This window comes from Salvelinus sp. IW2-2015, linkage group LG9 (genome assembly GCF_002910315.2).
Source record: "Salvelinus sp. IW2-2015 linkage group LG9, ASM291031v2, whole genome shotgun sequence".
Classification (NCBI taxonomy): Eukaryota; Metazoa; Chordata; class Actinopteri; order Salmoniformes; family Salmonidae; genus Salvelinus; species Salvelinus sp. IW2-2015.
The window spans coordinates 17614647-17630333 of NC_036849.1; the positions used below are offsets into that span (position 1 = coordinate 17614647).

The 15687-nt window shown below is 44.7% G+C and overlaps 1 protein-coding gene across 1 annotated transcript in view; it reads left to right on the forward strand.

The window, feature by feature from the left end:
* The window catches only part of ttll5 (tubulin tyrosine ligase-like family, member 5), a 98965-nt gene that overhangs the window by 24338 nt on the left and 58940 nt on the right, over positions 1-15687 (forward strand). The window contains 14 exon segments of the mRNA XM_023994567.2: positions 2269-2360; positions 4640-4681; positions 5702-5803; positions 5915-6006; positions 6601-6663; positions 7146-7178; positions 9688-9836; positions 10154-10412; positions 11612-11729; positions 12070-12216; positions 12834-12928; positions 13038-13186; positions 13490-14080; positions 14737-14924. Coding sequence (XP_023850335.2) covers positions 2269-2360; positions 4640-4681; positions 5702-5803; positions 5915-6006; positions 6601-6663; positions 7146-7178; positions 9688-9836; positions 10154-10412; positions 11612-11729; positions 12070-12216; positions 12834-12928; positions 13038-13186; positions 13490-14080; positions 14737-14924 — 2120 coding nt within the window.

Sequence of the window (15687 nt, forward strand, 5' to 3'; positions counted from 1 at the left end):
CAGGATACCGCGTATATGGTGTACCGCCCAACCCTACCCACCTGTTTATTTTAAACCACATGATCTTTATGATGTGACTGAGTAAACCAAAACCTCTATATATTTCTTGTTTTAAAGCCTAGTTTGTCAGAAAGGTCCAGGTTTTAGGAATCCACAAATTGCCATGCAGGCTCTTTATCTCATTATAACCACTGTTGCTAAGACATCTATTTCCATTTTGACAGTATAATGAATTGTAAGGACCTTTTCTCAGGCAGACATCTGTCTAATCATGCACACAAACATTTTTAAAGCCATCTCAATAGCTTTGCATAATAAGTGAGTAAAGAACAGGCCCGATTCTCAACACTTCATTTAGGACATGTCTTGGTCAGGCTGCTTAATGAGTTGCCCTTTGTGATCATGTGATCACTTTGCTCATGCCTTTAACACCCGTTTCCATGTCTCCTCCAAGGCCTCTCTTTACCTGTGAACTGGGCTGGGGTCTAGCTGGGGAGTGCCAGTGTAGATGGAAACTTTGTTGGCCCTGGCTCCTGCCATCCTCAGCATTTAGCCTGCAGCAGGTTCCACTACGCTTATTTTTCAGCCCGGTGTCTCTTGTTATTAGGGCTTTCTTCAGCAAATCCTCACTGCGAATGAAGAAAGCCACTAATTGGCCATTCTGCTGCCTGATGCTTGGTTTCAGCCTGTGGAGATAGTCAGGCATTGTTTTACACTAACTTTTGCCCCACACTTAGTTTAACGTTGTATAATAGAGAATATGCCTAGTAGGATTGCTCCATAATGGGGCCTCAGAATTGTGGAGAAACCACAGGCATCATTGTAATTGACATTCAATGACTGGCAGGGGAAATTGTCAACAGATGACTTGGTTGTTTTGGAGTCATTAAGCTCTCTTGAGAAATGCGATCTCACATTATTAATCCAAATAAATCCTTAGCTTGCAAACAAAAAATTGGTTAGCCCTAGGTGCAGATTAACACTGTTTATACAACAGACTCTTAATGCAGAGAATTACATGTCTTTGTGATGTCACCTTCCTTCACAATTAATGCATTCTCAGATAGACAGGTTGGAGCTGTGGAGAATATTTGATAGAAGTTCAAGTCCACATCTGAAATAAATATTCTTATTACACTTTCAGTCTCAGCCAATTTTTTCCAAAGCAAGTTGAGCATTGACAATGACACTTGTACTACAAGTACAGCTCATTTGGGGTGGCAGGTAGTCTAGTTGTTAGAGCATTGGGCCAGTAACTGAAAGGTTGCTGGATCGAATCCCCAAGCTGAGAAGGTAAAAATCTGTCGTTCTGCCTCTGAACAAGGCAGTTAACCCACTGTTACCCGGTATGCCGTCATTGTAAATAAGAATTTGTTCTTAACAGACTTGCCTCGTTAAATAAAGGTTACATTTAATCTCCCCGTATGTTCATATCAGTACTTTTGTCATCATCTTGTTTGTACCTCCCTGTCATGATCCATTGACGATATTAAATGCCACTGAGCCCCAGAGCCTGGAGGCCATATCTAATGGCGCTGTGTGAGGGACTGTGATGTGTATGTCTGTACCAGGGCCAGCTTGCGGCTGGATCTCCGTGCACTCCCTCCCGCTCATTAAATGAGAGGAGGGAATCATAAATATCCAGTTATCTTTGGACTGATGCATGAGTGCAGGCCTGGGGAAAATGAGCAGTGACATGTAAAACATACCCCATCTATTATTCACCAAACAAACCCCGGTGCTTTTGGCAGATAACACTTGGGCTGCATACCAGCTCTGTAAATAATGACAGCATGCCATTAGCATTCATTTTCCCCTTGTGTGTAGCTGTCAGTAACGCGTCAGCCGTGCTTGTAATAATTGCTGCATTTAGACAAGAACGTGGCAAGAGCCCGATTCTTACCTGACGGCTTGGATGAGGCAGTACAAAGAACCTCAGGACCTGAGCTGTCGATTTGATCCAAAATAAGTTTTCCTATCACTGCATGAGAAAGTATGAAGGGAAAGTATAAAGTAGTTTTTCTGTCTTCACTTCTTGGATCAGTTAGCTCATAGTGAGTTTTAGAAAGAGAGAGCATATGTCAATTATTGGGAGTCGGTGTGAGAAGAACTGTGGAGAAAGATTAGGACTACAGCTGCCGTATTGATGTCACAAATGGTAGTATCAGATTGATCTTTATTCATGTGGCTTTACTGCTATAGATAACACATGCTCTCTAGAATATTTGGCCACTGTCATTTACTCATTGTAGTGTCATGTCCCTGCAGGCTTTGTTTGTCAGGACCCCCTGCTACGACAACCCCGCTCTGAACGGGTGGCTCTGGACCCGGGCCTGAAGTACCCAGCCCACAAAGCACAGGTATGGGACACCACCCTTCTTTTTGTTTCACAAAAAAGTGATTTTAGTTTAGACATCTGAAGGAACCGTCTTTCCATGCCATATACACATATACAGTTGAAGTCGGAAGTTTACATACACCTTAGCCAAATACATTTAAACTCAGTTTTTCACAATTCCTGACATTTAATCCTAGTAAAAATTCCTTGTCTTAGGTCAGTCAGGATCACCACTTTATTTTAAGAATGTGAAATAATAGAATAATAATAGAGAATGATTTATTTAATATTTTATTTCTTTCATCACATTCCCAGTGGGTCAGAAGTTTACATGCACTCAATTAGTATTTGGTAGCATTGCCTTTAAATTGTTTAACTTGGGTCAAACATTTCGAGTAGCCTTCCACAAGCTTCCCACAATAAGTTGGGTGAATTTTGGCCCATTCCTCCTGACAGAGCTGGTGTAACTGAATCAGGTTTGTAGGCCTCCTTGCTCGCACACCCTTCAGTTCTGCCCACAAATTGTCTGTAGGATTGAGGTCAGGGCTTTGTGATGGCCACTCCAATGCCTTGACTTTGTTGTCCTTAAGCCATTTTTCCACAACTTTGGAAGGATGCTTGGTGTCATTGTCCATTTGGAAGACCAATTTGCGACCAAGCTTTAACTTCCTGACTGATGTCTTGATATTGCTTCAATATATCCACAGAATTTTCCATCCTCATGATGCCATCTATTTTGTGATGTGCACCAGTCCCTCCAGCAGCAAAGCACCCCCACAACAAGATGCTGCCACCCCTGTGCTTCACGGTTGGGATGGTGTTCTTCGGCTTGCAAGCATCCCCCTTTTTCCTCCAAACATAATGATGGTCATTATGGCCAAACAGTTCTATTTTTGTTTCATCAGACCAGAGGACATTTCTCCAAAAAGTACGATCTTTGTCCCCATGTGCAGTTGCAAACCCTAGTCTGGCTTTTTTATGGCGGTTTTGGAGCAGTGGCTTCTTCCTTGCTGAGTGGCCTTTCAGGTTATGTCGATATAGGACTTGTTTTACTGTGGATATAGATACTTTTGTACCTCTTTCCTCCAGCATCTTCACAAAGTCCTTTGCTGCTGTTCTGGGATTGATTTGCACTTTTCGCCCCAAAGTATGTTCATCTCTAGGAGACAGAATGCGTCTCCTTCATGAGCGGTATGATGGCTGCGTGGTTCCATGGTGTTTATACTTGCGTACTATTGTTTGTACAGATGAACTTGGTACCTTCAGGCGTTTGGAAATTGCTCCCAAGGATGAACCAGACTTGTAGAGGTCTACAATTTATTTTCCTGAGGTCTTGGCTGAGTTCTTTAGATTTTCCCATGATGTGAAGCAAAGAGGCACTCAGTTTGAAGGTAGGCCTTGAAATACATCCACAAGTACACCTCCAATTGACTCAAATGATGTCAATTAGCCAATTAATCAGAAGCTTCTATAGCCATGACTTCATTTTCTGGAATTTTCCAAGCTGTTTAAAGGCACAGTAACTTAGTGTATGTAAACTTCTGACCCACTGGAATTGTGATACAGTGAAATAATCTGTCTGTAAACAATTGTTGGAAAATGTACTTGTGTCATGCACAAAGTAGATTTCCTAACCGACTTGCCAAAACTATAGTTTGTTAACAAGAAATTAGTGGAGTGGTTGAAAAACTAGTTTTAAATTCTCCAACCTAAGTGTATGTTAACTTCCGACTTCAATTGTAACCTAACTTCATGGAACGTCTTTCTCAGCATCTCATGTCTCTTACTGTGCTGTACTGTACTTGTTTTGCTGTTAGAGCTGAGCCCTTTTTGCCCTCATGGAAAATCATTCTCATGAAAAACAACTGTTAATGTAATTGCAGTGTTGGGGTGACATCATCAGCACTGCGAGTGCGGCGCTCTGTGGATTATTATTTATCATTTTTTATCAAGTGACTAATCCTCTCACTAGGCCCGTTTGCTAAATGATGCCACAGCAGCTAATACACTTGGCTCAGTGCAGTCAACTACTGCACCCGGTCTGGGCTGGGATCTGCTGGTGGGACATCAAATCAGACATTTTTCTACTCCACCTTATAGCTATCGTGCAATGAGCACAGATAGTTTCTCTACAGTAAGAAGGCTGGAAGTTTGTTCAATGTGTACTGTATGCATGTGTCTGTGTGTCTTTCGATGTGCTTGTCCAAGTGTGCTTCATTGCATATGTGTATGTTTACAGTGAGGTGTAGTTAGCGGCTGATGTTCATCTCACTGTCACTTACACTCCATTGCCTCTCTTAGCGTCCTTTATCTGCTCAGTCCGCCATTGCACCCTCCAGAGTGGTAAGTTGTCCTGCCTTCTCATATCCTCTAACCCAATGACATTAACCCTGCTGCACCTTTTCCCTCTCCCTCACCACCGTGACGTCTTTACATTTAGCTGGTAAGAAAGCAACTTTTTCAACCGCTTATACTTTTTAGACTCTCTTTTTGAGTCCAAACTATTCTGCTATTTTCCCTACTTGCGGCTTCCAAAAAGTACCCTCTATGGATTTATGCATCAAGGTCTTAAAGTGGTGCTTTAAATCAAAAAGTCTTTAGTAGATTGGTCTGGGCAAGACTGATTTATAAGCATCGCAATGCAGCTCTTAGAATCCATCACATTAGTACAAGTGTGCAATGCCTCAGCCCCTCTGCCGGTTAGACACAGCAAAATAATCTTGCCACTATAGCAGTCCTGTTAGAGTGGCAGTTACAGAATCTTGGGCTCCTAGGGACAACCTGTCCTTTTCCCCTATACTGTGATTAGGAGCAACAGTTGAGATTATTTAATATTTCCCCCAACCAGTCAGACAAATTAAAAGTTAACTCCCCCCCCCACTATTTAGATGACAAATGCTGTATGTGATCCTGCGGGGTTATGCCCCTGCTGTCTGACCGGGTTCAAACCTGCGCTCCAGTCGTCAATCAGCCCTGGTCATGCATGTCGAGTAAGAGAGAGTCAGGAATGCCAGCTAGCCAAGATAGAAAATGTGCCATTTATGTAACCCAGGGAGGGAGGAAAGGGGATGATTTTTTTTTACATTTTCAATGTAGTTGGTGCTTTCTGTATGTAAAGATAAGCAGATTGTTACATTTTAAGATGTATTAGTTTTATCAGTGTGTGAGATGATTTCTTAGGTGCAAATGTAAGAATTTAACAGCGCTAGCCAACTTGCATTAACATCCTATTTATTACACTTATTAAACCAGTATCAGGGTGGATTTATGTATTAAACCAGTATCAGGGTGGATTTATGTGGGAAGTACGTGGATGGTACAGTATCAATATAACAATGTGTTCATTCTCCTCCTCTCCTGCAGCGGCAGAGACCCCTGTCAGCCAACAACACTGACACAGACGGGCCTAAGGAGAAGCCAGGAAGTAAACAGGGGGACAGCACTCTGGGCCTGACTGCTGAGGAGGTAAATATACATAGCTGAAGTTAGTTTCCCTCTCATGCAGATCTATCATATTATCTATCACTAACATAGAATTGTAGTTAAGGGTTCTCTTTTTTTTCTTCTCAATGGCAGTTGAAAGTCCTGAGGAGGATAAGAGAGGAGCACGAGAGACGAGGGGGGTTCATCCGAATCTTCCCCACCCCAGAGACATGGGAACTGTATAGGTGAGAGGGGTTCGGACACTTTGGGTAATGTTGCACACTAATGCAAGTGTCTAGATACATTTTAGAATAAGGGAAGAAAAGCGATGTCCATACTGCTGCCTCCCTACATTTAACCACTGCTATTATTACTTAATACATCTATTACTACTGCAGTTAGGAGTAAGGTGAGAAGCTGATACACATTCGAGAATTGGCTGGTTACTGTACATTACATCTCAGAGTATTTATAGACTTTACATTTTTATATTTTCCCCAAACATGGCTGAAATCCCATGATGATTTCTAGTTGAAACAGCATTAAACCCCCTATTTAGGGGGAAATCCAGTTTTGTGCTTACAGTCCATATTCCTGTATGAGGGATTTGCTGCTTGATTAGCTTTATGTGCCTGTTAATACTGGGGATTTTGTGGCTTTTTACACCGTATGTTTCGAAGTGGTCTTGAAATTACTGGGGCCTATGACATTGAGTATCACAATATCCCTGTTGTAACACATTCATCTCCCCACAAATTAGACAGAAGATGCTGAAGCCCAGTGCAGCCTGTGATGTTGATGGTTGTCATTTTGTCATTATCTGTGTCTCTGTTTCTCAGTGGCTATCTGGAGTATAAGACATCGATGAACTCCATGTTGGCTAACAGACTTTTCCATGGAAGGTAAGCATTTCCTTCATGGTTGGGAAAGGGAACAGCTTCTCCATCAATTTGTGGAAACGGTTGGACCCTGACTGTTTGTTTTGTCTTCAGATGAATAGGTGAGGACAACAGCTAATAAGATCTGTATGGTAATAGTAAACTGTAAAGTTTTCCAGAGCGAGCACAGTGTCTATGTGGCAGTGTGGCTTTGGTAGTCTAGTCCTCAAACAGCGTTTGGGGCTGGAGAGAGTTTATAGAGCAAGGAAGAGCAGGGAAAATGTTATAGAATAAACAAAACTATAAAGAATTTTGGTACACAATTCAACACATTTATTTATTCTGTTGCATGGGTTCAGACTTCAGATGCATATCGTGCTTATGAGTTTTAGGTTTTTGTACAGTATTTCATTTACTCAGTTTCACTATAGCATAATATTATCTGGGGAGCTGGCATCTCCTCTGGCCCTTTATGATTTTTCTATGTTGCTTGCTTTGGTCCTCAGATTGGGGAAAGCGGTGGGGACCTCAAGATCACGGTGGGTGTTATTGCCGCCATTTTCCCTCACTATCAAATAAAATGTTATTTGTCACATGCGCCGAATACAACAGGTGTAGACCTTACCATGAAATGCTTACTTACGAGCCCTTAACCAACAATGCAGTTCAAGAAATAGAGTTAAGAAAATATTTACTAAATAAACTAAAGTAAAAAATCGAATTAAAAGTAACACAATAAAATAACAATAATGAAGCTATATACGGCGGGGACCGGTACCGAGTCAATGTGCGGGGGTACAGGTTAGTCGAGGTAATTTTTAAATGTAGGTAGGGGGTAAAGTGACTATGTATAGATAATAAACAGCGAGTAGCAGCAGTGTAAAAACAAAGAGGGGGGGTCAATGTAAATAGTTCAGGTGGCCATTTGATTAATTGTTCAGCAGTCTTATGGCTTGGGGATAGAAGCTGTTAAGGAGCCTTTTGGACCTAGACTTGACGCTCCGGTACCGCTTGCCGTGCGGTAGCAGAGAGAACAGTCTATGACTTTGGTGACTGGAGTCTTTGACACCGGCTAGTATATAGCTGCTGGATGGCAGGAAGCTTGGTCCCAGTGATTTACTAGGCCGTATGCACTACCGTCTGTAACGCCTTACGGTCGGATGCTGAGCAGTTGCCATACCAGGCAGTGATGCAACCGGCCAGGGTGCTCTCGATGGTGCAGCTGTAGAACTTTTTGAGTATCTGAGGACATATGCCAAATCTTTTCAGTCTCCTGAGGGAGAAAAGGCATTGTCGTGCCCTCTTCACGACTGTCTTGGTGTGTTTGGACCATGATAGTTTGTTGGTGATGTGGACACCAAGGAACTTAACTCTCGACCTGCTCCACTGCAGTCCTGTGAATGTGAATGGGGGTGTGTTCGGCCCTCCTTTTCCTGTAGTCCACTATCAGCTCCTTTGTCTTGTGCACGCTGAAGGAGAGGTTGTTGTCCTGGCACCACACTGCTAGGTTTCTGACCTCCTCCCTATAAGCTGTTTCATCGTTGTCGGTGATCAGGCCTGCCATTGTTGTTTCGTTAGCAAACGTAATGATAGTGTTGGAGTCGTGCTTGGCTGTGCATTCGTGGGTGAACAGGGAGTACAGAGGGGACTAAGCACGCACCCCTGAGGGGCCCTCGTGTTGAGGATCACCACCTGGGGGCGGCCTGTCAGGAAGTCCAGGATCCAGTTACAGAGGGATTTGTTTAGTCCCAGGGTCCTTAGCTTAGTGATGCGCTTTGAGGGCACTATGGTGTTGAACGCTAAGCTAAATGTATCAATGAACAGCATTCTCACATAGGTGTTCCTTTTGTCCATGTGGGAAAGGCATTGTGGAGTGCGATTGAGATTGCGTCATTTGTGGATCTGTTGGGGCGGTATACGAATTGGAGTGGGTCTAGGGTTTCTGAGATGATGGTGTTAGCTATGACCAGCCTTTCAATGCACTTCATGGCTACCGACATGAGTGCTACGGGGCGGTAGTAGTTTAGGCAGGTTACTTTCCCTTTCTTGGGCACAAGGACAATGGTGGTCTGCTTAAAACATGTAGGTATTACAGACTCGGTCAAGGAGAGGTTGAAAATGTCAGTGAAGAAACACTTGCCAGTTGGTCAGCCCATGCTCTGAATACATGTCCTGGTAATCCGTCTGGGCTGCGGCCTTGTGAATGTTGACTTATTTAAAGGTCTTGCTCACATCGGCTACGGAGAGTGTGATCACACAGTCGTCCGGAACAGCTCGTGCTCTCATGCATGCTTCAGTGTTGCTTGCCTTGACGCGAGAATAAAAGGCATTTAGCTCATCTGGTAGGCTCGCGTCACTGGGCAGCTCGCGGCTGGATTTCCCTTTGTAGTCTACCACATCTGACGAGTGTCCGAGCTGATGTAGTAGGATTCAATCTTCAGTCCTGTATTGACGCTTTGCCTGTTTGGTCGTTTGTCTGAGAGCATAGCGGGATTTCCCGCTCTTTGAAAGCGGCAGCTCTAGCCTTTAGCTTGGTGCAGATATTGCCTGTAATCCATGGCTTCTGGTTGTGATATGTACGTACGGTCACTATGGGGATGACGTCGTCGATGCACTTATTGATGAAGCCGGTGACTGAGGTTGTATACTCCTCAATGCCATTGGATAAATCCTGGAACATATTCCAGTTTGTGCTTGCAAAACTGTCTTGTAGCATAGCATCTGCGTCATCTGACCACTTCCATGTCTTCCAACTTTCCATATCTTACCACAATATCTCGGAAAATGATAATCTGATAGTTATCTTCTCAGGGACTTATTCAGTCACACTTGTCTTAGCAATGTCTAATGTACCTGTATATTATTACAGTGCCTTAAATCATTCTGATGTATTATTTGACATTGGGAATAAAGCAACACTTGAATGCTATAGCAGAAATATCGCAATGCAGGCTGTATGAGTCGAACTGATCCCTCAGTTTTATCATACTGAATGGAAATCTGTGGTTAAGGAATCATATTAAAGCCGTTCCTCTCGTCCCCCATCAGGAAGCTGAATGGTAATGTGCAGCTGCAGGTGGATGTGTTCCATGCGTGTCACGTGATCCAGTACGAGAGGAAGCTGTTGTCGCTGGAGGCGCGGAGGCGGAGGCTGCGCCACCTGGCAGAGCACTCCGCCATGGGGAGGAAAAGAGCAGGTAGGCCTCAGGGAGTCTGTCCTCTTCCAGCTGACACAGCATAGCAACACTCTGTCTAGTCTCAGACCCAGACCACGGCCTGTCTGGCCAAGCCAAGGGGGAGACAATCAGACGCGTTCATTCCTTTACTTTCTATGAAGAACTCCCCACTACCAGAATGAATATGGCCAAATATGACAGTGAGAGTTTATATAACAACTACCATAAGTTCTCTTTGCAAAGTGTTGAAGTGTGTCTGCATTTGATCCAGTAAAGACACAATGATGTAATTGACATTGTGAGGTTTGACTTTTTTTCTGTAATGCTTTGTACTTAAGCGAGGGGTCGCAAGGCCTCCCCTACTGGGACCAGTGACGAGGAGGATGTTGAAGAGGGGGAGGAGAGGGTTCAGGAGGAAGAGGAGAAGGATAAGAAAGCCCTGGGTTCGTTAGTGGTGCAGACTGACAGTGTGCCCACCTCACTGAAGCGGTTCCACAATGAGGCCCTGTCCTCAGCAGAACCGGCCCGATGCATCACCGCCATTACCAAACCCAAAGTCAACCTGCTCCACATCCTCCAGCAGGGCTGGGACCTCAGGTCAGTTCACACCGCAGGCTTCTGCTCCTGTTGGCAGCCCTCTCCGAATTCTCCTCTCTCCCTTTTCATCCATCCCACCACCGCTCTCTTTGCTTCTCTCAGCAGCAGAAGGAGAAATATGAGGCTCCCAGAGCACGGGCCAAAAAAGCAAAGGAGAAAATCTGGGTCTCTTTTCTTACCCCAGCATGTTCTGATCAGTCTCTTCCATGTGTACCAAATTCACAACATAGAGAAAACACTAAGGAAGCGAATCCTGGGTGTCAGCCTTGAATTCAATGTAGAGACACTCCCTGTGATTGGACTGTTAATTGTAGGAGTCAAACTGTCCTTTCTTTGTTTTCATTTGGAAGGACTTGAAAGGCTCCCCACCATCCTTCATTTTGTAATACGCGTGCAAAAATATTTAGACCTGTTTTTACAATAACATTAATGAATATTACATACTTCTGTCTAAACGGCAACAAAGGCTCCAGTCTCCTATAGATTTTTTTTAAGTGTGTCTGAAATTGTAATTTGAGGGGGAATTACAATAACAAGTCTACGTTTGTCGAAATTCCTCTGAGCTTGCCAGGACTGTGAAGGGACCTGGGAAATTATAGTACAGTATATCATTGTTTGTGTTTGACAGCTTTTTCCAAAACATTTTTCCACTACATTGTACTGGCAGTACCCTTTTCAGGTTAATTTGGGCCATGAAAACAATTATTCACTCTTGGTGCTGGCCGAGAGGACAAATCACACTGCTCCAACACTCTGGCTGAAAATGATACATACCTGTATTTGTTTTGTCTCTTGCATGATGCCTAAAATAACAAACAGAATATGCGTCAGTGCTTGTGCTTGCTGTTGTAACACATGTATCTGAGATTCCTGAAAGGCAGTAAACATTTGTTCCCATTTAAATTATCTGGAGACCGGGTGGAGATTATTCATTATTTACTGTCAGTGAATGACAAAGTTGGAGATATGATCTGTGTTGCGGTGTGTGTGTTCCTGCGTGGGCAATTCCTTTCTCTACTGTCATTCTCTCCATCGCATTTGTCTTTTTTAACCGTGCTTATCTTTGCAATTTTTTTATCTTTACAAAATGTTCTTTCCTCTTCCTGTCTCTGCCATATTTTTTCTCTTCCTCCTTAGTTTCCTCTCCTCAGCCTCTCATGTCCTCCTAATTCAAGCCTCTCTCTCCTGCTGTTCTGCAGTAAGGTCCAGGCTCGAATGGCCTTCTCCTCCTATCTCCTTCGGGTGCAGATGAGGCTACTCGCAGAGAGCAGGACTATCGCAAACTCCGCCTGGCCAGAGAAGGACAATGAGCAAATGGTAATACAACTGTCTGATACCATTGCCCCGGGGAATGACTGTATGGAAAAGGGAACCTGGACCCTTGTGTTATGTTTATCTGCATTATGCTACGCATCGGAGCCACTTGGGTCATAATGTGCTGAGGTGTTTGTGGCCACATAGAGAGGAAAATCGTGTGAGTACGTGACTGCGTCAAAGGTGATTTTATCAGAAAGCCTCTGGAGAAAATAAACGTGAACATGTGTCCATCATGAAAAGTCCATCAATTTTTTTGTTGTTGCAATAAATGAAATAATAACACAACGTAAAAGTGAGTGTAATGATGATGAAGTGCAGTGACATCAGGTCTCATCTCCAGGAGCTGGTGATCCGCTTCCTGAAGCGTGCGGCCAGTAACCTTCAGCAGGACATGAGGATGGTCCTGCCCAGTCGCCAGCTCCCCCTCCAGGATCGCCGACGCATCCTGTCCCACCAGCTAGGAGAGTTCATCCACTGCTACAACAAGGTGTCCACTGCCAGCCACACAGCAAGAGACTCTTCCGCCTCTAGTGTCTGCTACTGTTCTAGGACCTGTTTATAGTTATTACACTAGTCAGGGAGTCTCCATTTATTTTCATTTATTAGTTTAGTTTTTCCTTTGAGTTCTTATCCAATTAGAAATGTTTGGTTCGAGGGCCTCCCGGGTTGGCGCAGTGCTAGCTGTGCCTCTAGAGATTCTGGGTTCGAGTCCCATCGCGCAATAGCAACTCCTGCGGCAGGCCGGGCTCAGTGCATGCTGACACGGTCGCCAGGTGTACGGTGCTTCCTCTGACGCGTTGATGCGGCTGGCTTCCGGGTTAAGTGGGCATTGTATCAAGAAGCAGTGCGGCTTGGTTGTGTTGTGTTTTGGAGGACACACAGCTCTCGACCTTCGCCTCTCCCGAGTCCGTACGGGAGTTGCAGCTGTGAGACAAGACTGTAACTACCAATTGTATACCCTGAAATTGCTGAGAAAAAGGGGTAAAAAAATAAATTAAATTGGTTGAGTTGTTCATTTTATGAGGAAGCAACAAATTACTGTTAATACTTACTTGCTCAGACAGGCCAGTGTACTTGGTCTCTGACTGGTCTCTTTCCTCACAGGAGACAGAGCATATGGTGAAGAAAGTGGAGAAGATCAAAGACCAGGAACATTGTATCAACCCCAGTGTGTTTCAGGAGTTTATAGCTGAGGCAAGGTAAGTGAGCTGGCACCTACTCGCTCCTGACTGTTTCACTTCTGCTACTTAACACTGGTCTTACTCTAGGTATCATGGAGAATGTTCACACTGCTCTCTTCTCTTCCAGTGAAAGTGATCTGGAGGAGGTCCTGACATTCTACACACACAAAAACAAATCAGCCAGTGTCTTTTTGGGAACCAAATGTCGGAGCACTAAACCTGACAATAGCAACAGCCTAGGTTCAAGAGAGCCAGCTACCACAGAGAACCAGAAAAGTGAGTAGAAATTGTCAGATGAATTACATCTGTTCAGTAGGGACTTTTGTATTCCAGTGTGCCACAGATTCCACATATTTCTACAATTAGTACACATTTTATTTCATCTTTTGTTGACAAATCCTTTAATGTATTTGGGAATTTTGCTGTTTTGATTTTGAAAAGTCACATTAAGGAAAAGAAGGCAGAGTCATACAAAGTCAAGTACAGGTCAGCTTCTAATTATTAACCCACGTGTGTCAGAGCCATGGAATGGCCGGCTGGATGATAACAGGGATCTGGCTTATTTTGTGCTCTGAACAGCTTTGCCCGTGGCAAAAGAGGGCTCCAGCGCCTCTGAGTCCTCAACGTCTGAAGTCAGAAACAGCACAGACCAGGCCAGTGTAGTCCAACCCACTGCTGACCAACCCACCGTAGAGCAACCGGCTGCAGCCCTCAGAAGTAGTAAACAACCCGAGGTCCAGGCCTCCCAGCACTCCTCCAGCTTTCCAGCTGCCTTAGACTGTGGCCACATCCACCTGCAGCACTACTCTCACCCCCAGAACCCACCCCAGTCTCTGCCCCTGCACTGCCCCCCACCACCCCCATCTCAGCCCCCATCCTACGACCAGTCCCACTTTCGCCTCCACTCCCCTCGCCAGCTAGAAACCCCTCCACAGCCCCAGGCCTCTGTGTTCTCCTCAGCCTCGACCCTTGTCCCCCAGCCCCCTCGGGTAATATGGGCAGCTGCCCGCCCTGGTCCCACCACAGTCTCAGCACCACCAGTCTCCCAGGTCCTAAGGCAGGTCCAGTCCTTTACCTCCACCTCCTCTGCGGCTGCAGCCTCGTCCTCCATGCCTGGTGCCATCCACATCTACAGCCAGAAGCTCTCCAGGCCCACCTCTGCAGGTCAAGGTAAACCCTTGATGGATATCATCCTGATAGATGTTTGGTGTGTTCTCAGCTCCCAGTCTTTCTATGGCCTAAGCCGGTGGTCTTCCACCTCTTCTTGCCCAGGGACCCCCTCCCGGGCAAGCTGGCGACCCATGGATCCCCATCATACGTTAGCAAAAAATTCTAATTCCTTATCAGGTGACTCATAATGGCAAGGAAAAGTAATCAACTTTTTAAAATGAATAGATTTGGTTGGTAGTTTTTCATTATTTTGTGTAAACTCTAACATAGCCTATTAGCTAGAAAAGTAACCCAAACACATTTTCACTATGAGTAGCTGATTATACAATAATATAAAATAAGGGTAAAATATATATGTATGACAAAAATGTATGACTAAGTCAAGAAAGGTTACCAGCGGCAACTTGCCGCACTGGTAGCCTATTCGCGGGTGCTTTTTAAAAGCCTATGTCAGATATGAGTATAATTTGCTCATTATTAGGAGTTGAGAAATAAAGTTGACATCATTGGAAAGAAGATATCCTCCTCTTTTCTACTGTAGGTATGTAATGCAGAATCCACATTTTTTGTATATATATATGTTTTTCCATGGACCCCCTGCAGTACCTCTGGACCCCTACACCCCGTCATTCATTTCATGTTTCTCTTTGCTTCAGCAATCAGAAGGACTGCCTCCAGCCGGCCCAGACCAGATCCAAATGGGGTCTTTAAGGACCTGGACTCACTGCCTGCTCAGGCACAGTCCAACCAACAAGCCATAGTCTCAGCCCTGCAGAAACTGGCAGAGAAGCAGGCTGCCCGCCAGTACAATAGCTCCAGCCACATCACTCTCCTAACACAACACGTGAGTCTCCTGTCACCCGATCCAACCCCTCTACCTTCTTTCCTGCTCAACAACTAGATACAGTCATCTGATGCACAGCTAGAGTGATCACGTCAGGAAACAGAACTACTACAATTGTATGATACACTGTACTGTAAAGTGATCTGTCTTGCACAGTGGTCTTACTGTGCGTGTTTTAATATTCCGCTGTGTTGTTAGTGTGTAAACCTCTCTGTGACCCCATGGGGAGTGATGGCTCAGAGCTCAGTGCTGCTCGCTCATCCAGCAGGCAGAGAGGGTTCCTGGAGCCTACAGCCTGTGGGCTGGAGCTGGCTGATCTGAGCAGTGGGGCGGTGAGCTGAGGCTCTGTGTGAGGTCTCATTATCAGATGCACCACAGGGAGTGCTTTCTGTTGATATTTAACAGGCAGTCACTTTTTTGTGGTAATTGATGCTTATAAATGGAAGAATGTGGCAAATTGGCACAGAGTGGGGGAGCAAGGGCTTTGCTTCCTCCACCACCTCTCTGTTTCCTCTCTTCCCTGAGGGTTTGTCGTTCTCAGTGGGTAAGCCCACAAGCCTCCCACTCTACCTCGCTCCCTCCCTCTCTCTCTCGCTCTCCCTCCCTGGAAGTTTTTTGTGATGGCACTAGACCACACAGACTGCAGTTTTATGGCTTCCTCTTTTCTGTACAGTATTCTATTCCTCTGAAAGACGTTTTCTGTAATTCTCATGCATAGTTAATCCTGGTAATGGCAAAAGCTTATTTTGCAGTGCAAAATAGT